At 38.8% G+C, this 25,896-nt stretch overlaps 1 protein-coding gene across 1 annotated transcript in view; it reads left to right on the top strand.

Annotated features, from left to right (window-relative positions):
* The first annotated feature begins 7,858 nt into the window (after nucleotides 1-7,858).
* The window catches only part of LOC148756418 (ankyrin repeat domain-containing protein 26-like), a 39,613-nt gene continuing 21,575 nt past the window's right edge, over nucleotides 7,859-25,896 (top strand). The window contains exons 1-5 of the mRNA XM_088788964.1: nucleotides 7,859-8,238; nucleotides 11,726-11,840; nucleotides 12,003-12,176; nucleotides 17,290-17,396; nucleotides 18,682-18,819. Of these exons, the coding sequence (XP_088645090.1) occupies nucleotides 7,988-8,238; nucleotides 11,726-11,840; nucleotides 12,003-12,176; nucleotides 17,290-17,396; nucleotides 18,682-18,819 (785 nt within the window). The 5' untranslated portion in view covers nucleotides 7,859-7,987. The remainder of the gene's footprint in view (nucleotides 8,239-11,725; nucleotides 11,841-12,002; nucleotides 12,177-17,289; nucleotides 17,397-18,681; nucleotides 18,820-25,896) is intronic.

Below are 25,896 nucleotides of genomic sequence, written 5' to 3'. Positions count from 1 at the left end.
ATGTTTTCAGATTTTGGGAGTAGAGACCCAGGAGAGGGATTGCTGGGTCATATGGTAATTCTATTCGTAATTTTCTGTGAAACCTCCACACTGCCTTCCATAACGGCTGCACCAGTCTGCATTCCCACCAACAGTATATGAGGGTTCCTTTTTCTCCACAGCCTCTCCAACACTTGTTACTATTTGTCTTGTTGATGATAGCCATTCTGACTGGGGTGATGTGATATCTCATTGTGGTTTTGATTTGCATTTCTCTGATGATTAGTGATGTTGAGCATTTTTTCATATGTCTGTTTGCCATTGTATGTCCTCTTTGGAGAAATGTCTCTTCAGTTCCTCTGCCCATTTTTCAACTGGGTTGTTTGTTTTTTTGTTGTTGAGTTTCATGAGTTCCTTGTATATTTTGGATATTAGCCCCTTATCGGAGGCACTGTTTGCAAAAATCTTCTCCCATTCAGTTGGTTGACTCTTTATTTTGTTGATGGTTTCTTCTGCTGTGCAGAAGCTTTTAAGTTTCATATAGTCCCATTCATTTATTTTAGCTTTCACTTCCAATGCCTTTGGAGTCAAATACATACAATGCTCTTTGAACCCAAGGTCCATAAGTTTAGTACCTATGTTTTCTTCTATGGAGTTTATTGTGTTAGGTCTTATGCTTAAGTCTTTGATCCATTTTGAATTAATTTTGGTACATGGTGACAGATAGCAGTCCAGTTTCATTCTTTTGCATGTGGCTTTCCAACTCTGCCAGCACCATTTATTGAAGAGGCCACATTTTATCCATTGTATGTTTTTTGCTTCTTTGTCAAAAATTATCTGTCCATATTTATGTGGTTTTATTTCTGGGTTCTCAATTCTATTCCATTGGTGTATGTGTCTGTTTTTCTGCCAATACCATGCAGTTTTGATTATTGTAGCCCTGTAGTACAGGCCAAAGTCAGGAAGTGTGATACCTCCATTTTTGTTCTTTTTCCTTAAGATTGCTTTGGCTATTCGGGGTCTTTTGTGGTTCCAAACAAATCTGATGATTTTTTGTTCTATTTCTTTAAAATATGCCATTGGGATTTTGATGGGGATTGCATGGAATCTGTATATTGCTTTGGGTAATATGGCCATTTTAACTATGTTGATTCTTCCAATCCATGAGCACGGAATGTCTTTCCATTTCTTTGTATCTTCTTCAGTTTCTTTCAAAAATGTCTTATAGTTTTCAGCATATAGGTCTTTCACATCCTTGGTTAAGTTTATTCCTAGGTATTTTATTCTTTTTGCTGCAATTGCAAAAGGAATTGTTTTTTGTATTTCTTTTTCTGAGATTTCATTGTTAGTATATAGGAAGGCAATGGACTTTTGTGTGTTGATTTTATAGCCGGCAACTTGACTGTATTCGTTGATTGATTCTAATAGCTTTTTGGTGGAGTCTTTAGGGTTTTCTATATATAGCATCATGTCATCTGCAAAGAGTGATAATTTAACTTCTTCATTCCCAATTTGGATGACTTTTATTTCTTTCTCTTGCCTGATTGCTCTGGCAAGGACTTCCAACACTACGTTGAAAAGCAGAGTGATAGGGGACATCCCTGTCGTGTTCCTGAACGTAGAGCAAAGGGCTTCAGTTTTTCTCCATTAATTATAAGATTAGCCGAGGGCTTGTCATATAATGCCTTTATTATGTTAAGTTATTTTCCTTCTATACTCATTTTATTAAGTGTTTTAATCATCATAAATGGATGTTGTATCTTGTCAAATGCTTTTTCTGCATCAATTGATATGATCATATGATTTTTGTCCTTTATTTTGTTAATGTGATGTATCACATTGATGGATTTGCATGTGTTGAACCATCCTTGTGCCCCGGGGATGAACCCCAATTGGTCGTGATGAATAATCTTTTTAATGCATTGTTGTATTCGATTTGCTAGAATTTTATTTAGGATTTTTGCATCGGTATTCATCAGAGATATTGGTCTGTAGTTTTCTTTTTTTGTGCTGTCCTTACCAGGTTTGGTATCAGGGTAATGTTGGCCTCATAGAATGAGTTAGGGTGTACTGTCTCTTCTTCAATTTTTTGGAAGAGTTTGTGCAAGATTGGTATTAGATCCTCTTTGAAGGTTTGGTAGAATTCACTAGTGAAGCCATCTGGTCCCAGACTTTTGCTTTTGGGAAGGTTTTGGATGACTGATTCCATTTCGTTACTGGTGATCGGTCTGTTTAGATTTTCTAGTTCTTCATGGTTCACCCTTGGAAGGCTGTATGTTTCTAAGAACTTGTCCATTTATTCTAGGTTGTTGAATTGGTGGCATATAGTCCTTCATAGTATTCTTGGATGATCCTTTGTATTTCTGTGGTGTCCGTGATAACTTCCCCTTTTACGTTTCTGGTTTTGTTAATCAGGGCTACAATAATCAAAACAGCATGGTATTGGCAGAAAAACAGACACATAGAGCAATAGAATAGAATTGAGAACCCAGAAATAAAACCACATAAATATGGACAGATAATTTTTGACAAAGAAGCTAAAAACATACAATGGAGCAAAGACAGCCTCTTCAATAAATGGTGCTGGGAGAATTGGATAGCCACGTGCAAAAGAATGAAACTGGACTGCTGTCTGTCACCGTGTACCAAAGTTAATTCAAAATGGATCAAAGACTTAAGCATAAGACCTGACACAATAAACTGCATAGAAGAAAACTTAGGTACTAAACTTATGGACCTTGGGTTCAAAGAGCATTTTATGAACTTGACTCCAAAGGCAATGGAAGTAAAAGCTAAAATAAACGAATGGGACTATGTGAAACTTAAAAGCTTCTGCACAGCAAAAGAAACCATCGACAAAATAAAGAGGCCACCAACGGAATGGGAGAAGATTTTTGCAAACAGTGCCTCCGATAAGGGGCTAGTATCCAGAATATACAAGGAACTCATGCAGCTCAACAACAACAACAAAAAAAGACCCAATTGGAAAATGGGCAGAGGACTTGAAGAGACATTTCTCCAAAGAGGACATACAAATGGCAAATAGACATTGAAAAAATGCTCAACATCACTAATCATCAGAGAAATGCAAATCAAAACCACAATGAGATAGCACCTCACCCCAGTCAGAATGGCTATCATCAACAAGACAAATAGTAACAAATGTTGGAGAGGCTGTGGAGAAAAAGGAACCCTCATACACTGTTGGTGGGAATGCAGATTGGTGCAGCCGTTATGGAAGGCAGTGTGGAGGTTCCTCAAAAAATTACGAATAGAATTGCCGTATGACCCAGCAATCCCTCTCCTGGGTATCTACTTCAAAAATCTGAAAACATTTAGAGATAAAGACACGTATGCTCCAATGTTCATTGCAGCTTTGTTTACGGTTGCCAAGACATGGAAACAACCGAAATGTTCTTCGATAGATGAATGGGTAAAGAAGTTGTGGTATATATACACAATGGAATACTATTCTGCAGTAAGAAAAGATGATATAGGAACATTTGTGACAACATGGATGGATCTTGAGAGAGTAATGCTGAGCGAAACAAGTCAGACAGTAAAAGCAGAGAACCAAGTGATTTCACTGATATGTGGTATATAAACCAAAAACAACAAATGAACAAGACAAACAAATGAGAAACAGAAACTCATAGACACAGACAATAGTTTAGTGGTTGCCAGAGGGTAAGAGAGGTGGGGGGTGGGGGGTGGGAGATGAGGGTAAGGGGGATCGAATATATGGTGATGGAAGGAGAACTGACTCTGGGTGATGAACACACAATGGGATTTATAGATGATGTCATACAGAATTGTACACCTGTAATCTATGTAATTTTACTAACAATTGTCACCCCAATAAATTTAATAAAATAAAATTAAAAAAAAAAAAACAAGAAAAAAACAAAAACAAAATGTATAACATTAAAGGCTTTCAGAGAAAAGAATAAATGTTTAAATCCATGGCTTGAACTACCACATTAAAAAGCTTGAAAATGGAAAGAAAATTAAAGTCCAAGTAGAAAACAAGAAGCAATAAAGAGAAGAAATCAATGAATTAGTGAATGGAGAAAGCATAAAGAAAATTCAGAAAGCCAAAATTTGGTTCTTGGAAAAATATGATGTCATCAGTAATCCCTTGAGCAAGACATAAAAGGATGTGATACACATGATCAATATCAAGAATTGCACAGGAGACATCACTGGGAGCTTTAAAATGATGCTAAGGAAATAATTAATGGCCACTTACGAATATGGGTAAATTCCTTGTAAGATAAGACATAGCTAAAGTGACCCAGTAAGAAACACGGCATCTGAATGGTCTTACATTTGTTAAAGAAAATGAATTCGAAATACAAAGCCTTCCCAGAAAAACCGAAGGCCCCATGACTTCACTGGTGAATTCTGCAAATATTGAAGGGAAAAATGAAGAAATGATATTAGTTATACGTCATAAATTTCAGAAAATAGGAGGATTATTGACCAGCTCATTTCCTGAAGGCAACAGAACCCTGATATGAAAACTTGAGAAAGATGTTACAAGTAAATGGAAGTGCAGACCCATATCTCCCATGATCACTGGAACAAATATTGACAAAAGAGTCACAGAACAGAGCAATATTGAAAATAATCATAAGACATGATCAAATGTGAGTCAGCCTAGGAATGCAACATTGGTGTCATGTTAAGAAGTCATTCAACATAAAGAGACTTATATTAAAGTAAGAAATGGCATGATAATCTTAAAAGATGGATGAACATTGTATGACACAATTCAGTATCTATTCACGATAGAGCATCTCAGCTTACTCAGAGTAGAGAGGATCTTTCACAACCTGATAGAAACCGCTATGAAATGCCTCCAGGTAATTATTATACTTGATGTTTCCCACAGAGTTGGGAACAAGGCAGTGATCCTGCACTTAGTATGTTTTCCCACGTTTTTTCTGGATGTTTTAAACCAATATAATACGACAAGTAAGAAATAAAGATTATATCAGAAGAAATAAAATGGCTTTTACGTGCACTTCCCTAGGTGTATAGATATATTACTAAAATCTGCAAGAACTAATAAATGAATGTAATCAAGTTACACTATATAAGGTAAGTTTACCAAAATCAATTGTGTTTTATGTACTAGAATAACATGGAAAACGAATCTAAAATTAGTATTATTCAAAACACCATAAAATGAACAATACTTGGACGTAAATATGCCTAAAACTATAAGATGTTCTTGAGACCAATTAAGGACATAAATCAATACACACATAGACTCTGTTCACAGATGGAAGAATCCATATTGCTAAAATATCTATTTTCCAAATTGATCTGTAGATTCACCATAAGCTAGTCATGATCCCAGAAGGCTTTCTCTCTCTCTCTCTCTGTCTCTCTGTTGTTGTTGTTGTTGTTGTTGTTGTTTTTGTTTTTGGATAAATTGACAGGTGATTCTAAAATGAATATTTAAATCTAAAGACCTAGAGTAGCAAAAACAATTTGGAAAAGAAAAAAAATGTTGGACAACTTACACCACCTAATTTCAAGAATTACTGTACAGCTTTAATAATCAAGGCAGTGTGGTATTGGCTTTAGTACAGATAATAAGATCAATGATCAGAAAAAAGCCACACATAAATTGTCAACTGATTCTTTGACAGAGGTGCCAAGTTAATCCAAATTAATTAGGGAAAGGATAGTCTTTTTACTAATGATGCTGGAAAAACCAGACAACTATTATGGAAAGAAAATGAATCTCTTGGCATACTTCCTGACAAACACAAGTTTATGGATCAAATGGAAAAACAAAACTACCGTGTTTCACCCAAAATTAGACCTAGCCGGACAACCAGCTCTATTGCATGTTTTGGAGCAAAAATTGATACAAGACTGGGTATTATAGTATATTACATTATGTTATATAAGACCCTGTCTTACATTACAGTAACATAAGACTGGGTCTTATATTAATTTTTGCTCCTAATGACGCATTACAACTGATTGTCCAGCTAGGTCTTATTTTCAGGGAAACACGGTATCTATTTAGAGAACAGCACAGGGATGAATTTTTTTGTAATCTTGGAAAAGGCAAAATTTTCTTAGAGAAGACACAGAGAGCTCTAACCAAAAATGGAGAACGAAGGGGAAGAGGAGGAGAAGATGGAGAAGGAGGAGAAAGAGGAGAAAAACGGGATTTCAAAACTTTACAAACTTTAGTTCATCAAAATACACCTCTAAAAGAATGCATAGCAAAGCCCCAGATTGAAAGAAAATGTAAGTTGGGCTTTTGCATAATAATGCACATTGGAAGTACAAGGAAAATAATACTCCATTCAAGCATAACGTATAAAATCTGAAAAATACTCTTCATCTAGAGTGAAATATTTTGTCATGTAGAATCGTAACTTGCTAAATTTCAAAGATGGAAAAATGTCTGCACTTGGAAACAGCTATGTACACTACTTAGGAGGCACATGATGTATAGAAGCACTACCGAAAACTTGCACTCAGTGCTTGTGACAAAGGGCCAAAATATTCTCCCGAGCATCAGAAACAGTCTTTCTCTGCTGGAATCTATTTCTGAAAACTCAGCAAAATGCAACAGCTAAAATTGGACTCTTTCCTTCTGAAATGGTAGATTAGAAAAATAGTAGATACTTTTTCCACTAGCTGTCAAACTTACGTAGTGATTAAGGAGAAGTGATTACTAGTTCATAGCATTTTAGGTTCAAATGTATATGCAACTTAAAAGCACAAAAACTTAATAGTAGCCTTAACGTGTTATAATGTAAGGGTTTCATCCTAAGAAAGTTGTCAAAGCTATTACTGGTTTATCCTCAATTTTCAGCTATAATCTTCCATGACTTATTTCTAATGATTTACATATTTTCTTTAATTTGTTTCACTTGACGTAAGGATGTTTCTTAGAATGTCTAATCATGTCTAAGTTTAATAATTGTATTATGTCTGTATGATCTATGCTTCTGGGTATTGGTAAATTCATTTTTATATTTCCCACTCAGTTTTATAAGGACAAAAAGATGATTAAATACTCAAATATTGGCAAAATCATTGTACACATTAACCTAATGCAAACTCGCCTTTGGAAAGACAATAGAAGGATTTAAGTGACAAATTTAAGGTGGGTTTTTAAAAAAGTGTTTGAAAATCAAAGATCGGCTATAATACTGGTCCAGTTGTCATAAATTGACAAATGACTATAGTACCCACTAAAGGATTGGAAAGGTGGATCTTTTCTGGCCATTCAAGACTGAAGAAATTGGTGAAATCCTGAAGCAAAAGGAGCAAATATCCTTTCTCTCTTAACATATATACTGAAAAGAGAGATTTCTAGTTTCACAGGCCTTATTCAAAAAGTGGATAAGTACGAAGTATACTCCAATTTTTTAAGTAGCTTATTTGATCTAAGGTGATAGATACTGAGGTTGAAAATAAAACATTTCAAAATGCAAAAGAGCTATCTCTGGGAATCAAGCTTTTAAATACTTTTCTATTTTATACATCGAAATTAATAGATTTCAGATTTAGGGTAAAGTTTTTTTTTGTTTTTTGTTTTTTTGCTTCCCCCAAGTTCTCTGCCTGTTACATGTCTGCTTTCTTAATTCAGGAAACGAATTTTCCTATTACGTTTTGCTCATACGACCCAGCAAAAGACTGGGCCAACGCCCACCAAGGACTGAATGGAACTCAGCGCTGCCCACGAGCAATCTCTGAAACTTGCGACGCCTGGGCCTTGCACGTGAGCTCTGGGTGCCCCTGACCTTGGCCACCGGGCTTCTGTGCGCATGCACAATGACGTCAGCCTCTGACCCGTGCACCGTTGCTTGGTTACAGCCATTCTGGGCTGAGAGATTCCAAACTGCCTACCTCGCTGCTGGGATATTGTGGCGACAGGGAGTTGGTTGCTCTAGAGTCTGCTGTTGGTTGGGCTCGGGAGAAAAAAAGCGTAAGAAGTGCCGAGGAGGTTCTGAAGCCCTTAGGCTTGGCCATGAAGAAGCTTTTTGGCTTCGGGCCTCCGAAGGTCAGGTCCCGCTCGGTTTTCAGAAAGAGACCACAGAGCGGTGATGTTGGCCGGCAGCCTGAGACTGGAGATGGCATCTCCTTGGAGTCCAGGTGCCGCATCCGAGGCAGAGACCTCCAAGAAATCCACAAAGCTGCCTACAGGGGCGACGTATCAGAAGTGCAGAGGCTTCTCTCGCTCCATCCAGACAGATTGAATGACAGAGACAGGAAGAAGAGGTGAGAAGGACTGCGAGGCCAGTGGCCACGGGCGGGCCTGGAGGAGGCTGGGGGGACCTGGGAGAGGGGCTCACCCGCCCGGCTCATCCAGGTGGAGCTCAGCCCTCCTGTCACCCAGGGCTGTGCTGGGTTCCCTCGCGGGTGGGACCTTACCTGGGGGCCAGTGCCCAGGCCGACTTTGTGAGCACCAGGAACAAAATCTCAAGGACCCGTCACTCATAATTCCCCTTATAAAGCACTTTACTGACAATTTTAAAGAAATTTAACTAAATATCAATAATAGAGATGAAAAGAAGTATATACAGCATTTTAGTTTTGATGTGCACAGTTTGAGACCATATTGTTAAATACTATAGAAAAGTGCATAATGAGAAAACGAATTCCCATAATAGAGCAACTTGTGGGCTAAAAGTTCAGCTAAAACCCAGTGTCCGTTTTACATCAGTGCACACCCAGGTATGTGTGGTGTCTATTGAGGGGCCTTAGAAGGGAAGCTTCCAGTGGCAGATGCTGTGGTCAGTCTAGGAACACTTGTTTTCTCACCGTCTGTGCTCTGCCTCTAGTTATGTTTTACATAAGCCGACTAAACTCGCAGGGTTTTAAAAGTTTTGGGCTGCACATGTAGTCTCTTTGATTGGAGTGATAAAATTAAGGATCATTTTGTATTTGGTACAGTAGACAAAGAATTGCCCTTCTAGGTGTCAACAGGCGCTCTATTGCCACAATTTCCTTACTAAGAGCTGAAAAGAGAGATAAATGATTGGAATATAGCAGAAAATGCCCAAACACCCTAATATATGTCAGATGCTAGAGCTGGATAGTGGTGACATTTCACGTTAGTAGAAAAGATGAATTCCTCGTGAATGATGGAGAAATACCTGTTAATTATTTGGGGGAAATTCGTTAGATTTTCATATCACAAAAATAAGTTCCAGATGTACTATAGATTAAAAATTATAAATATATGAAATGGGGAAAGTACCAGAAGAAAACAGAAATGCCTATTTATAGACTTTTTATGTTGGCAAAGACTTCAAAAGCAAGAGTTCAGAAGGTTGGTTGAGCAATATAAGAAATGAAAAGTCTCTGTATATCAGAAAATAATAAATTAAAAGAAAATGTACTTCCAAATTATGTACGGCATACGTATATCAGAGAAAAAGTGTATCTTTGTTTTATAGCGAAGTCTCTGAAAACAACAAAAAAAAAGCACTCGAATTTTGAATTGGACCAAGTTCTTTCTGTGTATCTTTCAGTGACCAATATTTAGTGTCCCAGGTAAAATAAAGGAATTAAAGTTGAAAGAAAAATGAAAAACCTTTTCCATCCTCAAAGGGTGAGAAAACGAAGAGCCATGGTATTTGTACTGCTGCTTCAAATTTAAGTTGTTTCTGACTTTTCAAACAGGCAGTTTGGTGATAAGTACCACATTTAAAAATGTATATTCCCTTTACCCATCAATTCCAAGTACTAAAATATCTTTATGAAATAATTAGATAAATCACATACAATTTGTTTTTCTCAGCACTGCTTACAATATCAATGTATTGTGAAGAACTCACATCAACGGATTTCGTAAATAAATTGCAGTGCATCCGTAGGATGGAATTACCTGAGACAGTTGAAGGTGGTATGGAAAATACGTACATGTGTACGTGCAAAGATGTACTTTGGTAGATCGGAAAAGGAGAAAAGCATTCCTTTGATTATACACACACACAGACTGTGATGTTATTTTAGCCAAAAATATGTGCAAACTTGATATCTGAGTATTTGTACTGTGACATTTTCCTTTTTAAAAAATCTGATGTCTACACTGAACATATACAGAAATTCTAGTAACAGTTTATTATTAATAAAGTAATCCCAGGTAATATTTCATTATTCCCAGAAATAAGAATCTTGTAAACAACTAAAATAGATTAAAACAATGTCTGTTTTCTACATTTTATTTTTGTTTTTTTAACGATTGGTATTTTCTGGCAACTTTTAGCCTCTTCAGAAGTAAAGGCAGTCTTTTTATCTGTGCCTGTAGAAGTTCATATATGTATAGTTGTAAATACACTTACTTTTTTTTTTATTATATAGAGCTTCATTACCTATAATATTAAATAATTTTTGATTAATCATTTTGGTTCTGTCTTTATGGAAATCAACAATAGCACATATAAGTGATCATTACTATTGCAGAAGTACCGCTTTACTATAAAAATTGTGTTTAAAAATATTGAACTCTCCAGCTCTAGTTATCCATTCTTCCAATCCATTCATTCATCAAATATACCCTGAATAACTGTTACGCAGCAGACACAGTCTACTCAGGACTCTCAGAATCTGTCTCTCAGGCCCTTTTCATCCTTAAAAACTTTATCTTGCCTAGAAGGAGCAAAATAAAAAATTGTAAATGGAAGTATTAGTACCTAATCTCAATTGAAGCTTTTCCTCCCTCATTTCAAACAAAAGGATTTCTACAGTTAGGACATTGTGAACAGTGACTAAACTTGCTGTTTAGCTAGTGTACAATAGTATTAAATATGAATATTGATCATTGGAAATCATCCGATTTTCATATAATCTATGAATCTAAACAGTCAATGAAATGAGCCATCCCTAGTCACTTGAATCCTGAGTCTCCTTTGGCTTCAAGTTTCTTGAAAATCAAAACAAGAATTACTTTGTGATTTTAGTCCTCTTTCCCCATGAGGTTCTTAAGAATGAACATTTACTTAGATGCCAACTTATGACGAGAACTGCGGAAGGTCTGGTGTGTTTCCATTATTTCACTTCACGTCGGGCACCACGGGAGGTAGGATGCCCGTTCTCGTAAGTACCAGTAAGAAATTATTTAAATGCTGCCAACTATACTTTCAAGGCGTTCTGAACTATACATTACCTTCCAGGGTGAGAGGTGTTAAAATATGAAAAAAGAAGCATCTTAGAACCAGTGCAGTGCAGTGTTCTTTCTTACTCCTTAAAATATGGCTGCAAAGTGGGTAGAATGATATCATTTTACTTCATTGAAATGTTGTCTTGTAAAGTAGTAGTGATGGTAATAGTTCTGATAATATTACCAAACAGTTATTGAGCTGTGTGTTTTGTGCTAGGAAGCTAAGTAAACACTTTGCATAGATTCCCATTTAAGCCAACAACAGTGTCCTGTGATGTTAACTACTGTTTTTATGCCCCTTTTGTTGATGAGGAAAGGGAGGCACACAAAGGCTAAGGGACAGCTAATAAGTGGTAGTTCAATTAGGAGCAAACCCGAGTTGAGCTGATTCCCCACGTCATGCTCTCTGTAGTCACACAGGCTGCTCTTTCATTAGTGTGGCGAGTAACAAGAGCTCGTGAATATTGTCCTTTGTGCAGAAGAAAACTCCATGTTGGGTTTGAAGGCATTGGAGTAGTGCGTCATGTTTACAATTGCGTGCAGAACTGCATGTTTGAGACAGTGCCCTGTAATGTCCTAAATGTCCTCTCACCCTTACAGGACTGCTCTCCATTTGGCCTGCGCCTTTGGCCATCCGGAAGTGGTGACTCTTCTAGCAGAGAAAAAATGCCAGATGAATTTCGGTGACAACAAAAACAGGACGGCTCTAATGAAGGTATGTGGTAGCCTGCTCTGTCAACAGGAGATGGATTTGATTTCAGTATTTAGAATAAGAATGAATGTATCTTAATTAACTATAACAAATGGTGGAAACTTGTGGAATGCTTACTTTGAATTCCCCAAATTTACCGTTTATTTAATGACGTAATCCTGACAGGCCGTGGAGTGCCAGGAAGAGCAGTGTGCAACAATCCTACTAAAACATGGAGCGGACCCAAATATGAAGGACTTCCGTAGCAACACGGCTCTCCACTACGCGGCCATGGGGCACAACACTGCGATAGCTGAACAGCTGCTGCAATACCAGGCAGATATGGAAGCAACCAATGAGGTATAGATCCACAGACTGTATTTACACAATACTTGTAATACATGTGTTTCAGCCACAAGCATTTTATTTCTAGTCGATATATACTGCATGCTGTACATCGGGCCCTGTCGCCATAGAATCAAGTCCAAAGCCAAGTCAGGCAGGGGAAATGGGGTGTCCACAGAAAGGGCCCAGCTCTGTCCTGTAACAGTCCTGTTACTGCATAGGAGTGGGTGCCAGGCTCAGAGCCCACCAAGGACTGAAGGCCTGGGGGAAGGGAAGTATGTGGGGGTGGCTGCTGCAGGGCAGGGCCGAGGAGATGGGTGCTCCTGGGGGTGGGTGGGTGGAGGAGTGGAACCTGGGTCCCGCTGGGGAGCTGGGGGTGTGCAGGTGGGGAGGGGAAGCAGCAGGACACAGGCCCTGAGCAGCCCAGGCCTCGGGGGTTCTGAAGATTGGGGCAAGAGGGCCAGTCACGTCTGGACATCCAGCAAGGGCATGCGCCTGTGCTCGTAGCCACTCTGCCAGCCACGGCCCCCTTGGGGTCTCCACCTCGGAGTGGGGCTCTTGCTCAGCCTCGTGGAGACGCTGGGCGGGTTGTAGGTGTACAGAGGGAGCAGGTGATGGGGACGCGTTCACCCCTTTTTGTTCCTGGACATACATCACGTCTGGCCACTGCCACCCGGCAGGAACGCCCTTGGTTGACACAGGAAGAGTCAATTTTACATCTTTGGAAGCTCAAGCGTTCCCTGAATGCAAACAGTTGGAACTTAATTTTCTGAAATTTCACTTTACATGATGATACCTCTAAAGTAGCAGTAGAGGGTGCAGCTCTCCTTTATGCACTTACGACAAATTAGTTGTGAAAACACAACTGGTTACAGGCAACACTTCCTTTTTTAAGTGTTTTTTTCACGTTCGAGTTGTTTTCCAATTAAGGCAAAACAATGCAGGAAAGCAAAATTTGTCTTTGAAATCGGCATTACCTTAAAACTCCAACAAGCAAAGGCATTTTACAATGTCATAGAAATCTTCCTGCTGTTGACAAGTTGCTATTTATAAACAAGTGATTTATATAAAGCGATTTAGCTCTCATTGGCCAAAGCCTAAGAGGGAAAAAGGAAATGGAAAGGAAATAACAATCCGAAATATGCAGGGCAATTTGGAAATTTGACTTTTGAGCGGAAATAACAAGAAGAGGTTTTTCAAAAACTCATGGACATAGACAACTGTACAATATTTACCGGAGGGTAAAGGGGGGAGGGGTCGGAAGAAGAGAGAAAAGGGGGTCAAATATATGGTGATGGAAGGAGAACTGACTCTGATAGTGAACACACAATGCAATACACAGATGATGTATTATAGAAATGACACTTGCAACCAACATAATTTTACTAACCAATGTCACCCCAATTAATTTAATTAATAAAATGAGGTTGTTGTTTTTTATTTTAGTTTTCCTTCAGTTTATATGCTCAGTCAAGGTCCTCTTAAGTGTTGGGGGATAACAATCCTTACTTTGGGGGAGAGAGTCAGTGAGTTGTAAACTTCCCTGAGACCACAACGAGGAAGGCTCCGAATCCACCAGATTGCAGTGAACAGGTGGCAATTAAGTGGGAAACGAGGGAAGGACAGATAATTAAGTGACGTATCATCCTGTTCTGGCAGGAAGAGCCTCCTCGGTAAGAGTCTAAACTCTGCTGTGAAGTCTAGACGTCCCATGAGAAGTAAGGAGTTTAGCAATAAGGAAATCAAGTTGCATTTTGAGTTTATTAATCCCGTTGCCACTCCTACCCAGGAAATTAAGTGTGGTTTTCATAAGTGACATGCCTCTTCCACTTTTATTTGGCCTAATCCTCAATGTCAGAGGAAATTGGCGACATAGGCGAGAGAAGAGACCGAAGTGATCGTCTACTGGACGAGTTCTCGGCTAGACTTGTGCTGGCGAACCACACCCACCCTAGGAACTTTCAAAACATTTACAGCCACTTACAAGCTAGGCTCTTCCCTGAAGGTTTTGACTGAGTAAAGCTAATAAGGCCTGGACATGTGTCATTTAGAAAGACTTCCCTGAGATTCTGATACAACTCTTGGTTAAGAACTACTAGTGCAGCATATCAAATCGCAGATCTCAAATACTTAAGAAATCTCTGGAAGAGGTGGTGTATGAGAGGTGATTTTCCTTCGGCTCTCTCCTTCCCAACACTCTTCGCCTGACTTTTGAACTGTCTGTACCTCTGGGCTCGAGAAGTGGAAGGAAATATCAATGGCAGTATCTACTGGCTTAAAGAAGAACACGTTTTCCCTTTCAGCCATCAGTCATTCACTGGTGCTCAGGGATTCTTGAGAAATTTGCTGATGGGTGGTCCCCTGATGCGTTGAATCGGGCCCTTTAAGAATTTTGCATGTTTGTTTGTGCTCAGGTTGTGAGATCAACAAATGCTTACTGCAAGCAGGGTTTTCCTGCAGTAATAGGAAATTGTGAACCTACTTTTTTCCCTGTTGTTCTGTAAATCTCCAGTTTTCTTTGTTTTTTAATTAAATTTGTTGGGATGACAATGGTTATTGTATTTAAATAGGTTTCAAGTGTACATTTTTATAATGCGTCATCTATATGTCATATTATGTGTTCACCACCCAGAGTCAGTTCTCCTGCCTTCACCATATATTTGACTCTACTACTATCCCCGAACCCTCCTCTACTATCCACTGTCCCACCTCACCCTCTGGTAACCACGAAACTGTTGTCTGTGTCTATGAGTTTTGGTTCTTTGTCTTGTTCATCTGTTGCTTTCAGTTTCATATCTCACATATGAGTGAAATCATATGGTCCCGACTTTTTTTTGTCTCATTTATGTCACATAGCATAATAATCTCATGATCTATCTGATCTGTGTTGCCCCAAATGGCAGCATTTCATTTTTCCATGGTAGAGTAATATTCCATTGTGTATACATACTACATCTTCTTTATCCAGTCATCTGTTGAAGGACAGTTCGGTTGTTTCCATTCCTTGGCCACCGTAAATGATGCTGCAATGATCCAAAGTGTGTGATAAACTCTCTCAGTATGTCTGTGACATTCATACAACCGTGGCATAATCACGATGGTAGGTTTAAAGATCAAATCCCATGAAGTTAGTACTAATACAGATGGGAAGTGTTACTAATGTAGTGTCAGGAGTCCTATAGTGTAATTATCCATTGGATTAACAATCTATAAAAAGTAAATAAAAATAGATAGTGCTTTGAATAAGAGTTGGAAAAATTCTTGAAGTGGGTATGAGTCTCAGTGACACTTGTATTGCATGTTGGGGCCCCATTTTTTAATGAAGCATATGATACTAAAAACCGGAAAGATTTTACATGCAAATATTCGCATTAGACACAAGCATTTGGAAACAGCAAATATGAAATGCCAAATGGCTATAGACTAATTGTGGCTCCTAGATATTTACTTTCCCTACGTATGTTGAGTCAACATGGAAAGTTTTGGAGACTCATGAAGAAATAAGGATGTCAAGCTTCTCTTAAAGAATCCAGCCTGGTCCCCTTGACTCCCGACTACAGTTGGGTGTCCTGTGGCGAGGCTGTGCCTCTTTATGAGACATGTGTTCTCTAGTGTGCTGCTGTCCCCACCGGGGTTCTTCACTTATTTGGGTCACCTTCTTTGCCTCCGGAAGCACTGGAGTGTGCGATTCGTCTTTTACAGAATATTTTGATAAACATTTCAAGATTTTCAAGACATTCTATATTGGTTTATTATATGTATTTTATATTAATCTCCTTAGAATGATAGTGAGTTTTTCAAGCTGGAATTCCTAAGTTGTTTTTCTTTAAAAAAATAAAAATAAATTAAAAAGACCGTCTTTTTCATTATACGTCCTATAAATAATCATACCCATTGAAATGTCTTTAAGTCTTATGGGTATAATTGTAGATGTTACGCATATTCCAGACAGTATTCCACCTTCCTCCTCAACATAGTTCCTTAAACATGCAAGTGGTTTAGTCGCTTTCGTTATGCTAAAAATAATCCATGTAGATCAGTATTAAAACGTTAACTGAGAAGCCATGATATTTTATTTCTGATTTATATTTTGCGTGAGTTATACAATAATTTTAAATAGAAATTAAACTAGAACCAAAATAAAAACAGATTTTTTCAAAAAGTAGGTAGGCATTGGGGTCCCAAGATTATCATTGTAACTGAAATGCAATTTCATATTGAGTTTATCAACAGCTAAGATAAAAGCTTATTGTCTCATAATTGGAGAAAACCCATGGACCATTTAGTGATAAGCAATCAAAGATCATTTGAAGCCTAACTCTTTTTAATTTAGAATCCATTTCCTTAGTGACCCTTTTGGAGCAGGAGAGCCTGAAGTTGACATTTGGGATACTGAGAACACTGATAGAAGAGAAGCAAGCAAGTTTGTATAAGCTGCAGAAAACCTTCACCTCTGTTGGAAAACTCTCCAAATTGTATCCCTAATATTCTATGATGTTTCAGACGTTAACGTTTGCCACAGAAAAGTATTGTCAGATCGGGATTAAGCAGCCTGAAACACTTCTTTAGTAATGGGCATATAGAGCACAGTTTTATAATACTTCTCAAACACAGGTGATCTTTCTGGAATCTTCCTACTGGGGCACAGTAAATGATTTCTGGTAAAGTACATATTCTTTGGAATACAATGTAACAAACACTACCCCAGAAATAGTTATTTAGGTTATCAATTCAATAAAACGACTTAAAGCATTTGTGTCTATGTTTTCGAGCTTGGAGATACAGGGGTGAAGAATAGCCCCTGCCCTCAGAAAGCTCCGGGTTCAGATGGGGAACGATAAAATAACTGCAGTCTAGTGTGACAGAGACTGTGATAGGAGCACAGATTCTTGGAACCAGGACTGTCAGTGTTTGAAGGGAGCTCTGGAGAGTGAGGTGAAGTTCATCTGTTGGAGAGGAAGGAGGAGGGTATTTTAAAGGGAAGAGCCGCAGATGACAGCACAGAGGGCTACTTTGTATTTACTTTCTCTAGTGTATGTTCAAGTTTAGAGGATCTTTTATGAGTTTTCAAATTCAATTTAGAACTATGTAGTTTTTTAAACTATAAATTGTTTTCTCTGTTTTACAGTTTGATTTTACACCACTTTTAGTTGCTGTGCATAAGAACAGCCAGAAAATGGTGGAATTTTTACTCGAGAGACATGCAAACATACATGCAGTTGATAAGTGGAAAAGGTACAGTTGTTTGTTCTTTTTTAAAAAAAACTTAGTATTGTTTTAGAGTGGTAACAGTCACTCAAGTCACAAAGATTAAATTAATAAGAAGACAATTATTCTATAATTACAAAGTTATCAATATCAGCACGTCATCATTTAGGAAGAAAAGCAATTATTCTGACTGGTGAACAGAAGAAGCATATCCTGCAGGATTCATATTCATTTATGATATCGACTGATGTCATTTGTCATTGTAGTTTTTGGTCACGTGGTATTATATTAGCTAAAGGGTTTTCACAGTAATGTTACTAGTTTTGTATAGTATGGACTCTAACTTAGTTTCTGATGCAATATTAGATTTAGTCTCTCTGACATTTTTTTTAACCTCTACTGTGTATTCAGTTTTCATTAAAAGATACACATTAAATGTAAATAGGAGTTGATTTGTTGTTCGGATGTCTCTGCTTTACATTGTTTTCTTCAAGGAATAGTGATGTTGTAGGGTTTTCCCTAAGCGACTGTGAATTACTACTACCAGACAGTCCTCAGTTTTTATCCTTCTTCATTTCTAGTCTATTTTGATGTTGTTTGTTTTCTATTTTTAATTGGTATTTAACCGAATAAACTTTTTCTTTAATGAAGACAAGCCATGGATGGGTGATAAGAAAAGAGATGGGCTTTCAGTTCATTCAGGACTGGGTTCAATGCTCAGCTTTCCTACGTGTCACGTGTGTGACCATAGGAACGTTACTGTCATCACCACACATGTTTCCCGATGTGGAAACGAGGGAAATAATATCTCCTTCAAGGATGGTCATGGGTCATGACCTGGCATGTGATTCAGTGCCCGGCACATGCTATGAGCACCATTAACTGAACGATGACAAAATTACTAGAATTATTACTAATATTATTGTTTTGAGCCTGCCAAGTAGCTTTAACTTACGTGACTTCTGGCTGACTTTGGATGCACCATATATAAGACTAGGAAGAAACAGGAATTCTTGATTGAAATCTTCACCTACTTCAGATAAGTGACCTCAGCAGAGTTACTTGTCTATTAAAGAACTTTAAATTAGCAACTTCTAGGTGGTACCTAAGTGGGGCAAGAGGCTTTTTTGTTTGTGTGTTCTTTTGTTCCTTGATTGTAGCCTTGGACATAATTTAAAAGATGAACTCTTAAGCGTGTAAATGGTCGATTCTATACAGACAAGCAATATATTGAACTCAGTAAAGACTATCACTGGTGCTGTTTACATAACTTAAAGTTCCTAAGGGTGAAGTGATCTCTCTGTTATTTCAGAACGGCCCTCATACTTGCTGTAAAGTATGCATCCTCAAATACAGTCGTGCTTCTGCTTCAGGCAGGTGTTGATGTCTTTGCTCGAGATTGCATTGGATGGACTGCAGAAGACCATGGGATTATTAGAGGTTTTGAGGCGTAAGTGTTTACATTGAAATGCTAGTTATCACCAAACTGAGCTTCAAAACACTTTAACTGTTACTTCTTAGGTAACAGGTGAGACTTCATAACTGGGCTCAGGCAGTGGGGGAATGGCAGTGAGTTAGTAGACATCCTCAGCCAGAAACCAAACAACCGGTCAGACGTGTAAGACGTAGCAAAGGGACAGATTCCTTATCACACAACTTTGAAGACCTTTATCTTTAGGGATCCCAACGTTCTCCATTTCATCCCAAGCATAACCCCTGTGTGTCAGGTACCAATAATGTTTCTTCTCTGACTTTTCCAACTAGTTATTTGGGGGTGTAAAATGTACAGTTTAGCAGGAAATTCTCTACTTTATGGAGGCTATCGGCTGTGCTCCCCCCTTGAATTTTTCAAGAAGCCAAAGTGTTCCCTAAGGCCAAGGGGGACCATCCTCTTTCACAAGTCAGATGGAGAGGGAAGGAAGGTCATTCTGGTCATTCATTGGCTTCCATTGATTGTGTTGCTGCACGGTTGCTATAGAAACGGGTCCTGTGGTCATGACTACCTGTGCTCCCAGGTGCCCTTGCTGATCCCGAGTCCTCGGTGTTCATGGTTTCCCACACTTGGAATTCCAAGTGATGATATTTTTTACTCGACACACATGGGCTTGCTTACATTCTCAGCCCCTATTCCAGAGCACCAGCACCCTGTCGAGGGAGCTTGGACTTCTAGCTTTAGCCACACACACCCTTCCCCAACACTGAAAACCTATGCGGGGCCCACATCTCAGCCCAGACCTCGTGATGACTTACCCTTTTGAGTGTCTTGTTGTGTCCTCTGCTAGCACATGTTAGTTGCAACGTTCTGAGCTGTCAGAGAGGTGCCAGTAATGCTGCAGAAAAGATCAGACTTTCCTTTCTCCTTTGTTACCAGATCTGTACCCCAAGGCCACTTGCTGTCCCATGGAGTATCTTTCCTTAGGTCCTGGAAGGTCCCATAACGCCTTTCCCAGAGTAGTAGGCACTAACTTGCCTGCGATTCCTTAGTTGAGATGAGGCTCAGTGATCTGTTTTCCAAAATAATGAAAATCTCTCAAGTGACTTGACTCTGCCTCAGGTTTCAGAATATTTAAAGTTGTGCCTGACATGGAAGCCAGTACACAGAAAGCTCTGGATCTAAAGGAGGTTACTTGGTGTTAGAATAGCTGCACCCCTTCCATGCCTCATGAGTGTGCATGTGTTATATCTTCCAAGTCAACTGCGGATGCCTAGGAAGGTTGGAAAGTTCTGATAGTTCAGAGTTTCAGGAGGTAAACATGAGACAGAAGTAGTCCAAGCCAGATCTAGGCTTCTATAAGTTTTCTGCCACTGGTGTGATTAGCTACGATAATAGGGGGCAATTATGTTATCTGAATTATTGAGGGAAAATATTTCTAAATGCATTTAATTACAAATTATATAATAGCTGAGATGTACTGAATTACAAACCACAAAGAAAGAGTAGCTAATAACCAAAATTGAAAACATTTTCTGTAAACTGCAACATTTGAATATTAGCTAGAACGTATGAAAAGCACACATTAGGTTTATTTGGAATTGCAAAATAATGTCAAATCTAAAGCTCAAAAAAACTTATTCCATTGGCTTACCATTTTGCTGTATTATCTGTTTGATCCTCTGACAACCTGTACAATAAGGCAGTGAGATGCTTGGTTTGTAGAGAGAACTCTGAGCCAAACAGCAGTGACGTCTCCGAAAATGGATCTTGTGGACTATGGAACTAGGATTTCTGAGTTCACGACACTTGCCCCTGCTAACTCTAACTAACTGACTGAGCTATACTGCCCTCAACATGACTGGTTCACCTTGCTTTTTTGTCTTCTTTAATCACATGCTTAAGAAAAATTTTGTACAACTTACCATGTTTTTTTTTGTTTTTTTTTTAACTTAAATTTGTAGGGGTCACAATGATTAGCAAAATTACATAGGTTTCAAATGTACAATTCTTTAATATATTTTCTATACATCACATTGTGTTTTGACCACCCAGAGTCAGTTCTCCTTCTGTCACCATGTATTTGACCCCCTTTACCCTTTTCTACTATCCTCTCTTCCCCTTACTCTCATAACCACTGAACTGTTGTCTATGTCTATGAGTTTTTGTTTATTTGTTTGCCTTTAGAACTTACAAAAGTGAAGCGTATGGGATAATTCAAGTTTTATATTAACTCAGACATTACCTGAAATACTCTGAGAAATCCATGTTTTGATAAATGTTTTCGTGTCAGTATTAAGACAGTAATATTATCACCTCTTTTATACATAGCAACGCCAAACTAATTTCTGATTTTAAAAGAGAAACATGCAAAAAATCTTCTGACAAGAACAGTCGAGGTAAGACTCCTAATGGTGAAGTATTCTTTGTGGTCCTACCAGACATACAGTAAGACTCAGAAAGTTTTGCTATTGAAAGAGCTGTTAAAAAATGTGTATATTGCATGTATATTTTTTCTTTCTTAGTTAATGTTTTTCTTAATAGTCTAGCATTCAGAATTATTATAAAAGTTAATTGTAGGTAATTTAAAATCTGAGAGAGTATTGTGTGAAAAGAAACTCATTGATCTAGTCATGACCTCTACAATTCCATATGATATTTTTGTCAATAAGAAAAACGATTTTTAAGTTACTATGTTGTATGTTTCTTGTATCATCACCTTGCAACAAGTTGGACTTGTTGTAAACATGAAAATTTGTTTAAATTTTCCAGCAAATGGATTACATGTAGTGAATGAATTCTTGTTACTACATAGTGGTTTGTCTCACTGTAATGTAACTCACACTGGGAGCTCCACAATACCTTCCTAGTCCCATAAACAAATGGCAAACAATAAGAACTGCAAAACTTAGCCAGTGTGAAGGAAGGGCAGTGAGACTGTTTTTGAAAGGTATCTCCTATTACAAGTCAGTAAAGCTGTGCCTTGTTGAGAAGCATGGTTATTTTCCATGTGGATATGCCACCAAGGTCTCACTATTATCACCTTTTTTCCTCATAAGTCAAAACAGAGTGAGACGTGTTGACCTCATTAGAAGAAGATGTTTTCTTCTGTTAGTTGGATAGTTGCCATGACAGTGTAATTTCTCTAGAACAAGATGCTCCGTAGCCATTAGTCAAAAGATAATCATAATAAATGTTCCCATAGCCTAACTTAGGACTCTAACAATTATAATAAAAGTACAGAAAAGTTTCACAATGACAAAAACGCTATTTACTCACTGGATGTGGCACCTTGTGCATTGTGCAATCTGAAATGTCCGAGGACCCCTTTAACTTAGTGGACCTCTATCAAAGCGCTTGTGTCGGTGGTTTTGCAAGTTATAGGAAACACACAGATGAAACGGAATTTGTCCTTATTGTGCCCCTAAAACTTTAGAGCTGTCCCTGGTTTATTTCTTAGTTTCTTCAAACAGAATTTTCAAGGGCAATGTTTTCATTCACTTATTTATTTGCCTCTGCAGCCGTTTGCTATGTAACCTTCAGGTGTCTTTTAGGTACTAAGTGTCATTTTGATGTTGCAGAAGACAAGCGTTTTAAAACCACGTCCCTACCCTCCAAGAGCTTGTTCTTATCATTGTCATTTCTATTATTTACTGTACTTTACACAGTGCTTACTAGGTGCCAGGGCCCACTGAGAGCTCATCATTATCATTACTGTTTTTCATTGGGTGTGTAGTATGAGATCTGACATTTAAGTTCGAGAACTTGCCACCGTGCACTTACATTGGCAGCACTGTACAAACAGCTCAGTAAGGTTTCATAACCTTGGTATACCGGTGTCTCATAGTTGCGTTCGTGTAGATGTGTGGCAGTGTCTCGCTGAGTGGCACTCATTATTGTTGTTGCATGTTTTTGTGTGCATTGCGAGGCTGTCTGAGCTTGAATTAGAGCTATGACCAAACATTAAATTTCGTGCTACACTTGGCAAGAGTGGAAGTGAAATCAGGGATAGTATGTTAGTCCAGGTTCATGGAGATAATGTCATGAAGAAAACGGCCGTGTACAAATGGATTAAACATTTTTCTGAGGGGAAAGATTGTGTCACTGATGAAGAGACGTCACGGTGGCCAGTAACGACCAGAACTGAGGAAAGCATTGCAAAAATTCATCGAATTGTGAGTCAACATCATTGGCTGCCTGTGAGAAGCAGAGCAAACCCATTAAATGTTAGAAGAAAACAACCTCAACATTTGGCCCTCTATTCATGGCTGTTGCATGATGGCATCACATCAGCTCACATGGCACCATCTGTGAGAGAGGTTTTAGCCAGTAAACAAATAACTGTATTGACACAACCACCCTACTCACCTGATCTGGCCCCCAATGACTTCCTTCTTTACCTGAAGATAAAGGAAATACTAAAAGGAACACATTTTGATGACATTCAGGATATCAAGGGTAATACGACAACAGCTCTGATGGCCATTCTAGGTAAAGAGTTCCAAAATTGCTTCACAGAGTAGACTAGGTGCTAGCGTTGGTGCAGAGCTTCCCAAGGGGTGTACTTCAAAGGTGACCATAGTGATCTTCAGCAGTGAGGTATGCAGCACTTTTTCTAGGATGAGTTCGTGAACCTAATTGTTCAGACCTCGTGGGCCAGACACTTGATGTCCATGATGACGATTTCGGTTATAAAAATCTGGGTAGGATTTAAGGGAAGTATGCAGCGTGAGTGGGAGTTGTCCAGATAAAGAGGCAGAAGGACCATGTTGGGCAGGGGAACCAATAACCAAGAGTACAGGTTTGGCAGAAGGAACTGCAGACATAGGCTAAGATACACAGTGAACTCTGCAGGATTTACGAGCAGTTCAGTTTTGATGCTATAAAAAGCGTGCTGTGGGAATGGTTGAGAAGGTGGTGAATACCTAGGTAAGGGAAGCTTAGGAAAGTCTTTAGTTCTAGAGAAAGGAGTAGCTCTTATCCTGCAGGCCTTGGGAAATATATCAGTTAGAATGTTTTAGCTGCAGGTAATAGGTGACCTAATTAGCAGTGGTTGCAACAGGAGGAACCAGGATGGTTTTGTTGGGACTGTGATGCCATCAGGATCCCTGATGTTGTCCCTGTTTCAGTTGTGAGGTCGTCAGTGTTTTGTTTAAGTCTCATTTGCCTGCTGGTTAATTAGCAATGGCTCCAAGCATCATATTCTCACATTACCATATCCAAAGTCTGAAGTACTGCGTTTCTGTAGGTGTTTCTATTGTCTTTTTATGTTTTATTAATATATAGTTGGCATACAACATTATACCAGTTCAGGTGTACAACATAGTGATTTGACATTGATATACCTTGCGAGGTGATCACCACAATATGTCTGTAAGCATCTATCACCCTTCAAAGTGACTGCAATATTATTGATATTTTCCCTGTGCTGTTAACTACCTCCCTGTGGCTTAGATGTTTCATCACTGGCAGTTTGTACTTCTCTTTCACTTTCTTTTTCATTCATCGCTTCAACTCCCTCTCACCTGGGAACAATCAAGTTGCTTCATAGTAGCTATGGGTCTGTTTCTGGTTTGTTTGTTCTGCTTTTTTAGGTTCCACATATAAATGAGATGATAAGGTATTTGTCTTTCTCTGTCTTCTTTCACTTCACATAATACCTCTAAGAACTTCCATATTGTTAAAAGGGCAAGATTTCATCTTTTGTGGATGAGTTATTATTATATCAGTTATATTATGGATGAGCTAATTATTCTAATATCAGTTATAGTATTACTGTCCACACCCCCCCCACAGACACACATATCAAATCCTTTTCATCCATTCATCTCTCGAAGGTCACCTACGTTGCTTCCGTATCCTGGCTATTATATAGACTGCTGCAGCGAACATAGAGGTGCAGATATCTTTTCAAATTAGTGCTTTGGTTTTCTTTGGACAAATACCCAGAAGTAGAATTACAGGGTCTCATGGCAGTTCTAGTTTTAATTTTTTGAGGAATCTCCATACTGTTTCCCACAGTGAATATAACAATTTACAAATCCCAAAACAGTGCCGGCTCTGTTTTCCCTTTCCTCCACTTCCTTGCCGACATTTGTCATATGGGGCCATGTTGATGATAGCCACCTGACAGTTATGAGGTGGTGCTGCACTGTGGTTTTGATTTGAGTTTCCCTGATAATCAGTGATGTTCAGCTATGTGATTCTTTTAAATAGGAAGAAAACTGAGAGGCTGCCCGTAGATCCCTTAACATTTACAGGCTGGGGTACGGCACAGGCTGGTTCCCACACCAGTTAGTGGTAAAGCAGTCACTGATTAGCTCAGTATAATCATTTTTCTTTGTGGAGCTGGAGAGAGGCCATGTTCTTTGTGTATTGGCACAGGAAATATCCACACAGAGTTGTGGTTCTCCAGGGAGAATGAAGACGAAGAAATGGCAAGTGGGCAGGGACTCAGCAGTGGTTACTGCAGGGATCATGGGAGAGTTTTGAGCAGACGAGGAACAAGATGAGGTGGCATTCGGACACTCTGGTTGTGGTATAAAGCGGGGACCAGCAAGCTTATTCTGTAAAGGGCCTGATTTGAGGCCATATGGTCTCCGTCATACCTACTCAAATCTGCCATTATGGTGTGAAAGCAGTCGTGGGCCACGTGAATGGGCAAGACTGTGCTGCAGTAAAGCTTTACTTACAGAAGCTGATGGCAGGTTGCAGTTTGCTGGCCCCTCGCATAGAGGATAGATTGAAGAAAAGCGCCTAAAAATAACTGGCAGACAAAGGAAGCTTTTACTTCCTTGGACTAGTATCAGTCCACTGTGATGTTTTCACCCATCCAATATGAATGAAAAAAAAAAAGTCAGGAAGGTTAATTTATTCAATTTAATAAGTTGGTCTTTGCTGGCTTATGTCTTTCTCATTTGTTTTGCTGAAAAGAAATCCTGTTCATTTAGGAAGTAACAATAACAGGCGGTGGTGTTTCACTTTTTTCCCCCAGCGAAAGCCATCTGCTCAGAGCCCCTGTTTGACTAGGGCAGTGGCTGTGGCAAAAGAAAGTAGAGCCTGGAGAGTGTTATGGTTAATACGGATTAGTGATGA

Source organism: Rhinolophus sinicus, chromosome 12, assembly GCF_057876585.1.
Source record: "Rhinolophus sinicus isolate RSI-liver-muscle chromosome 12, RSI-T2T, whole genome shotgun sequence".
Taxonomy (NCBI): domain Eukaryota; kingdom Metazoa; phylum Chordata; class Mammalia; order Chiroptera; family Rhinolophidae; genus Rhinolophus; species Rhinolophus sinicus.
This window is presented reverse-complemented; position numbering and strand designations above follow the sequence as displayed.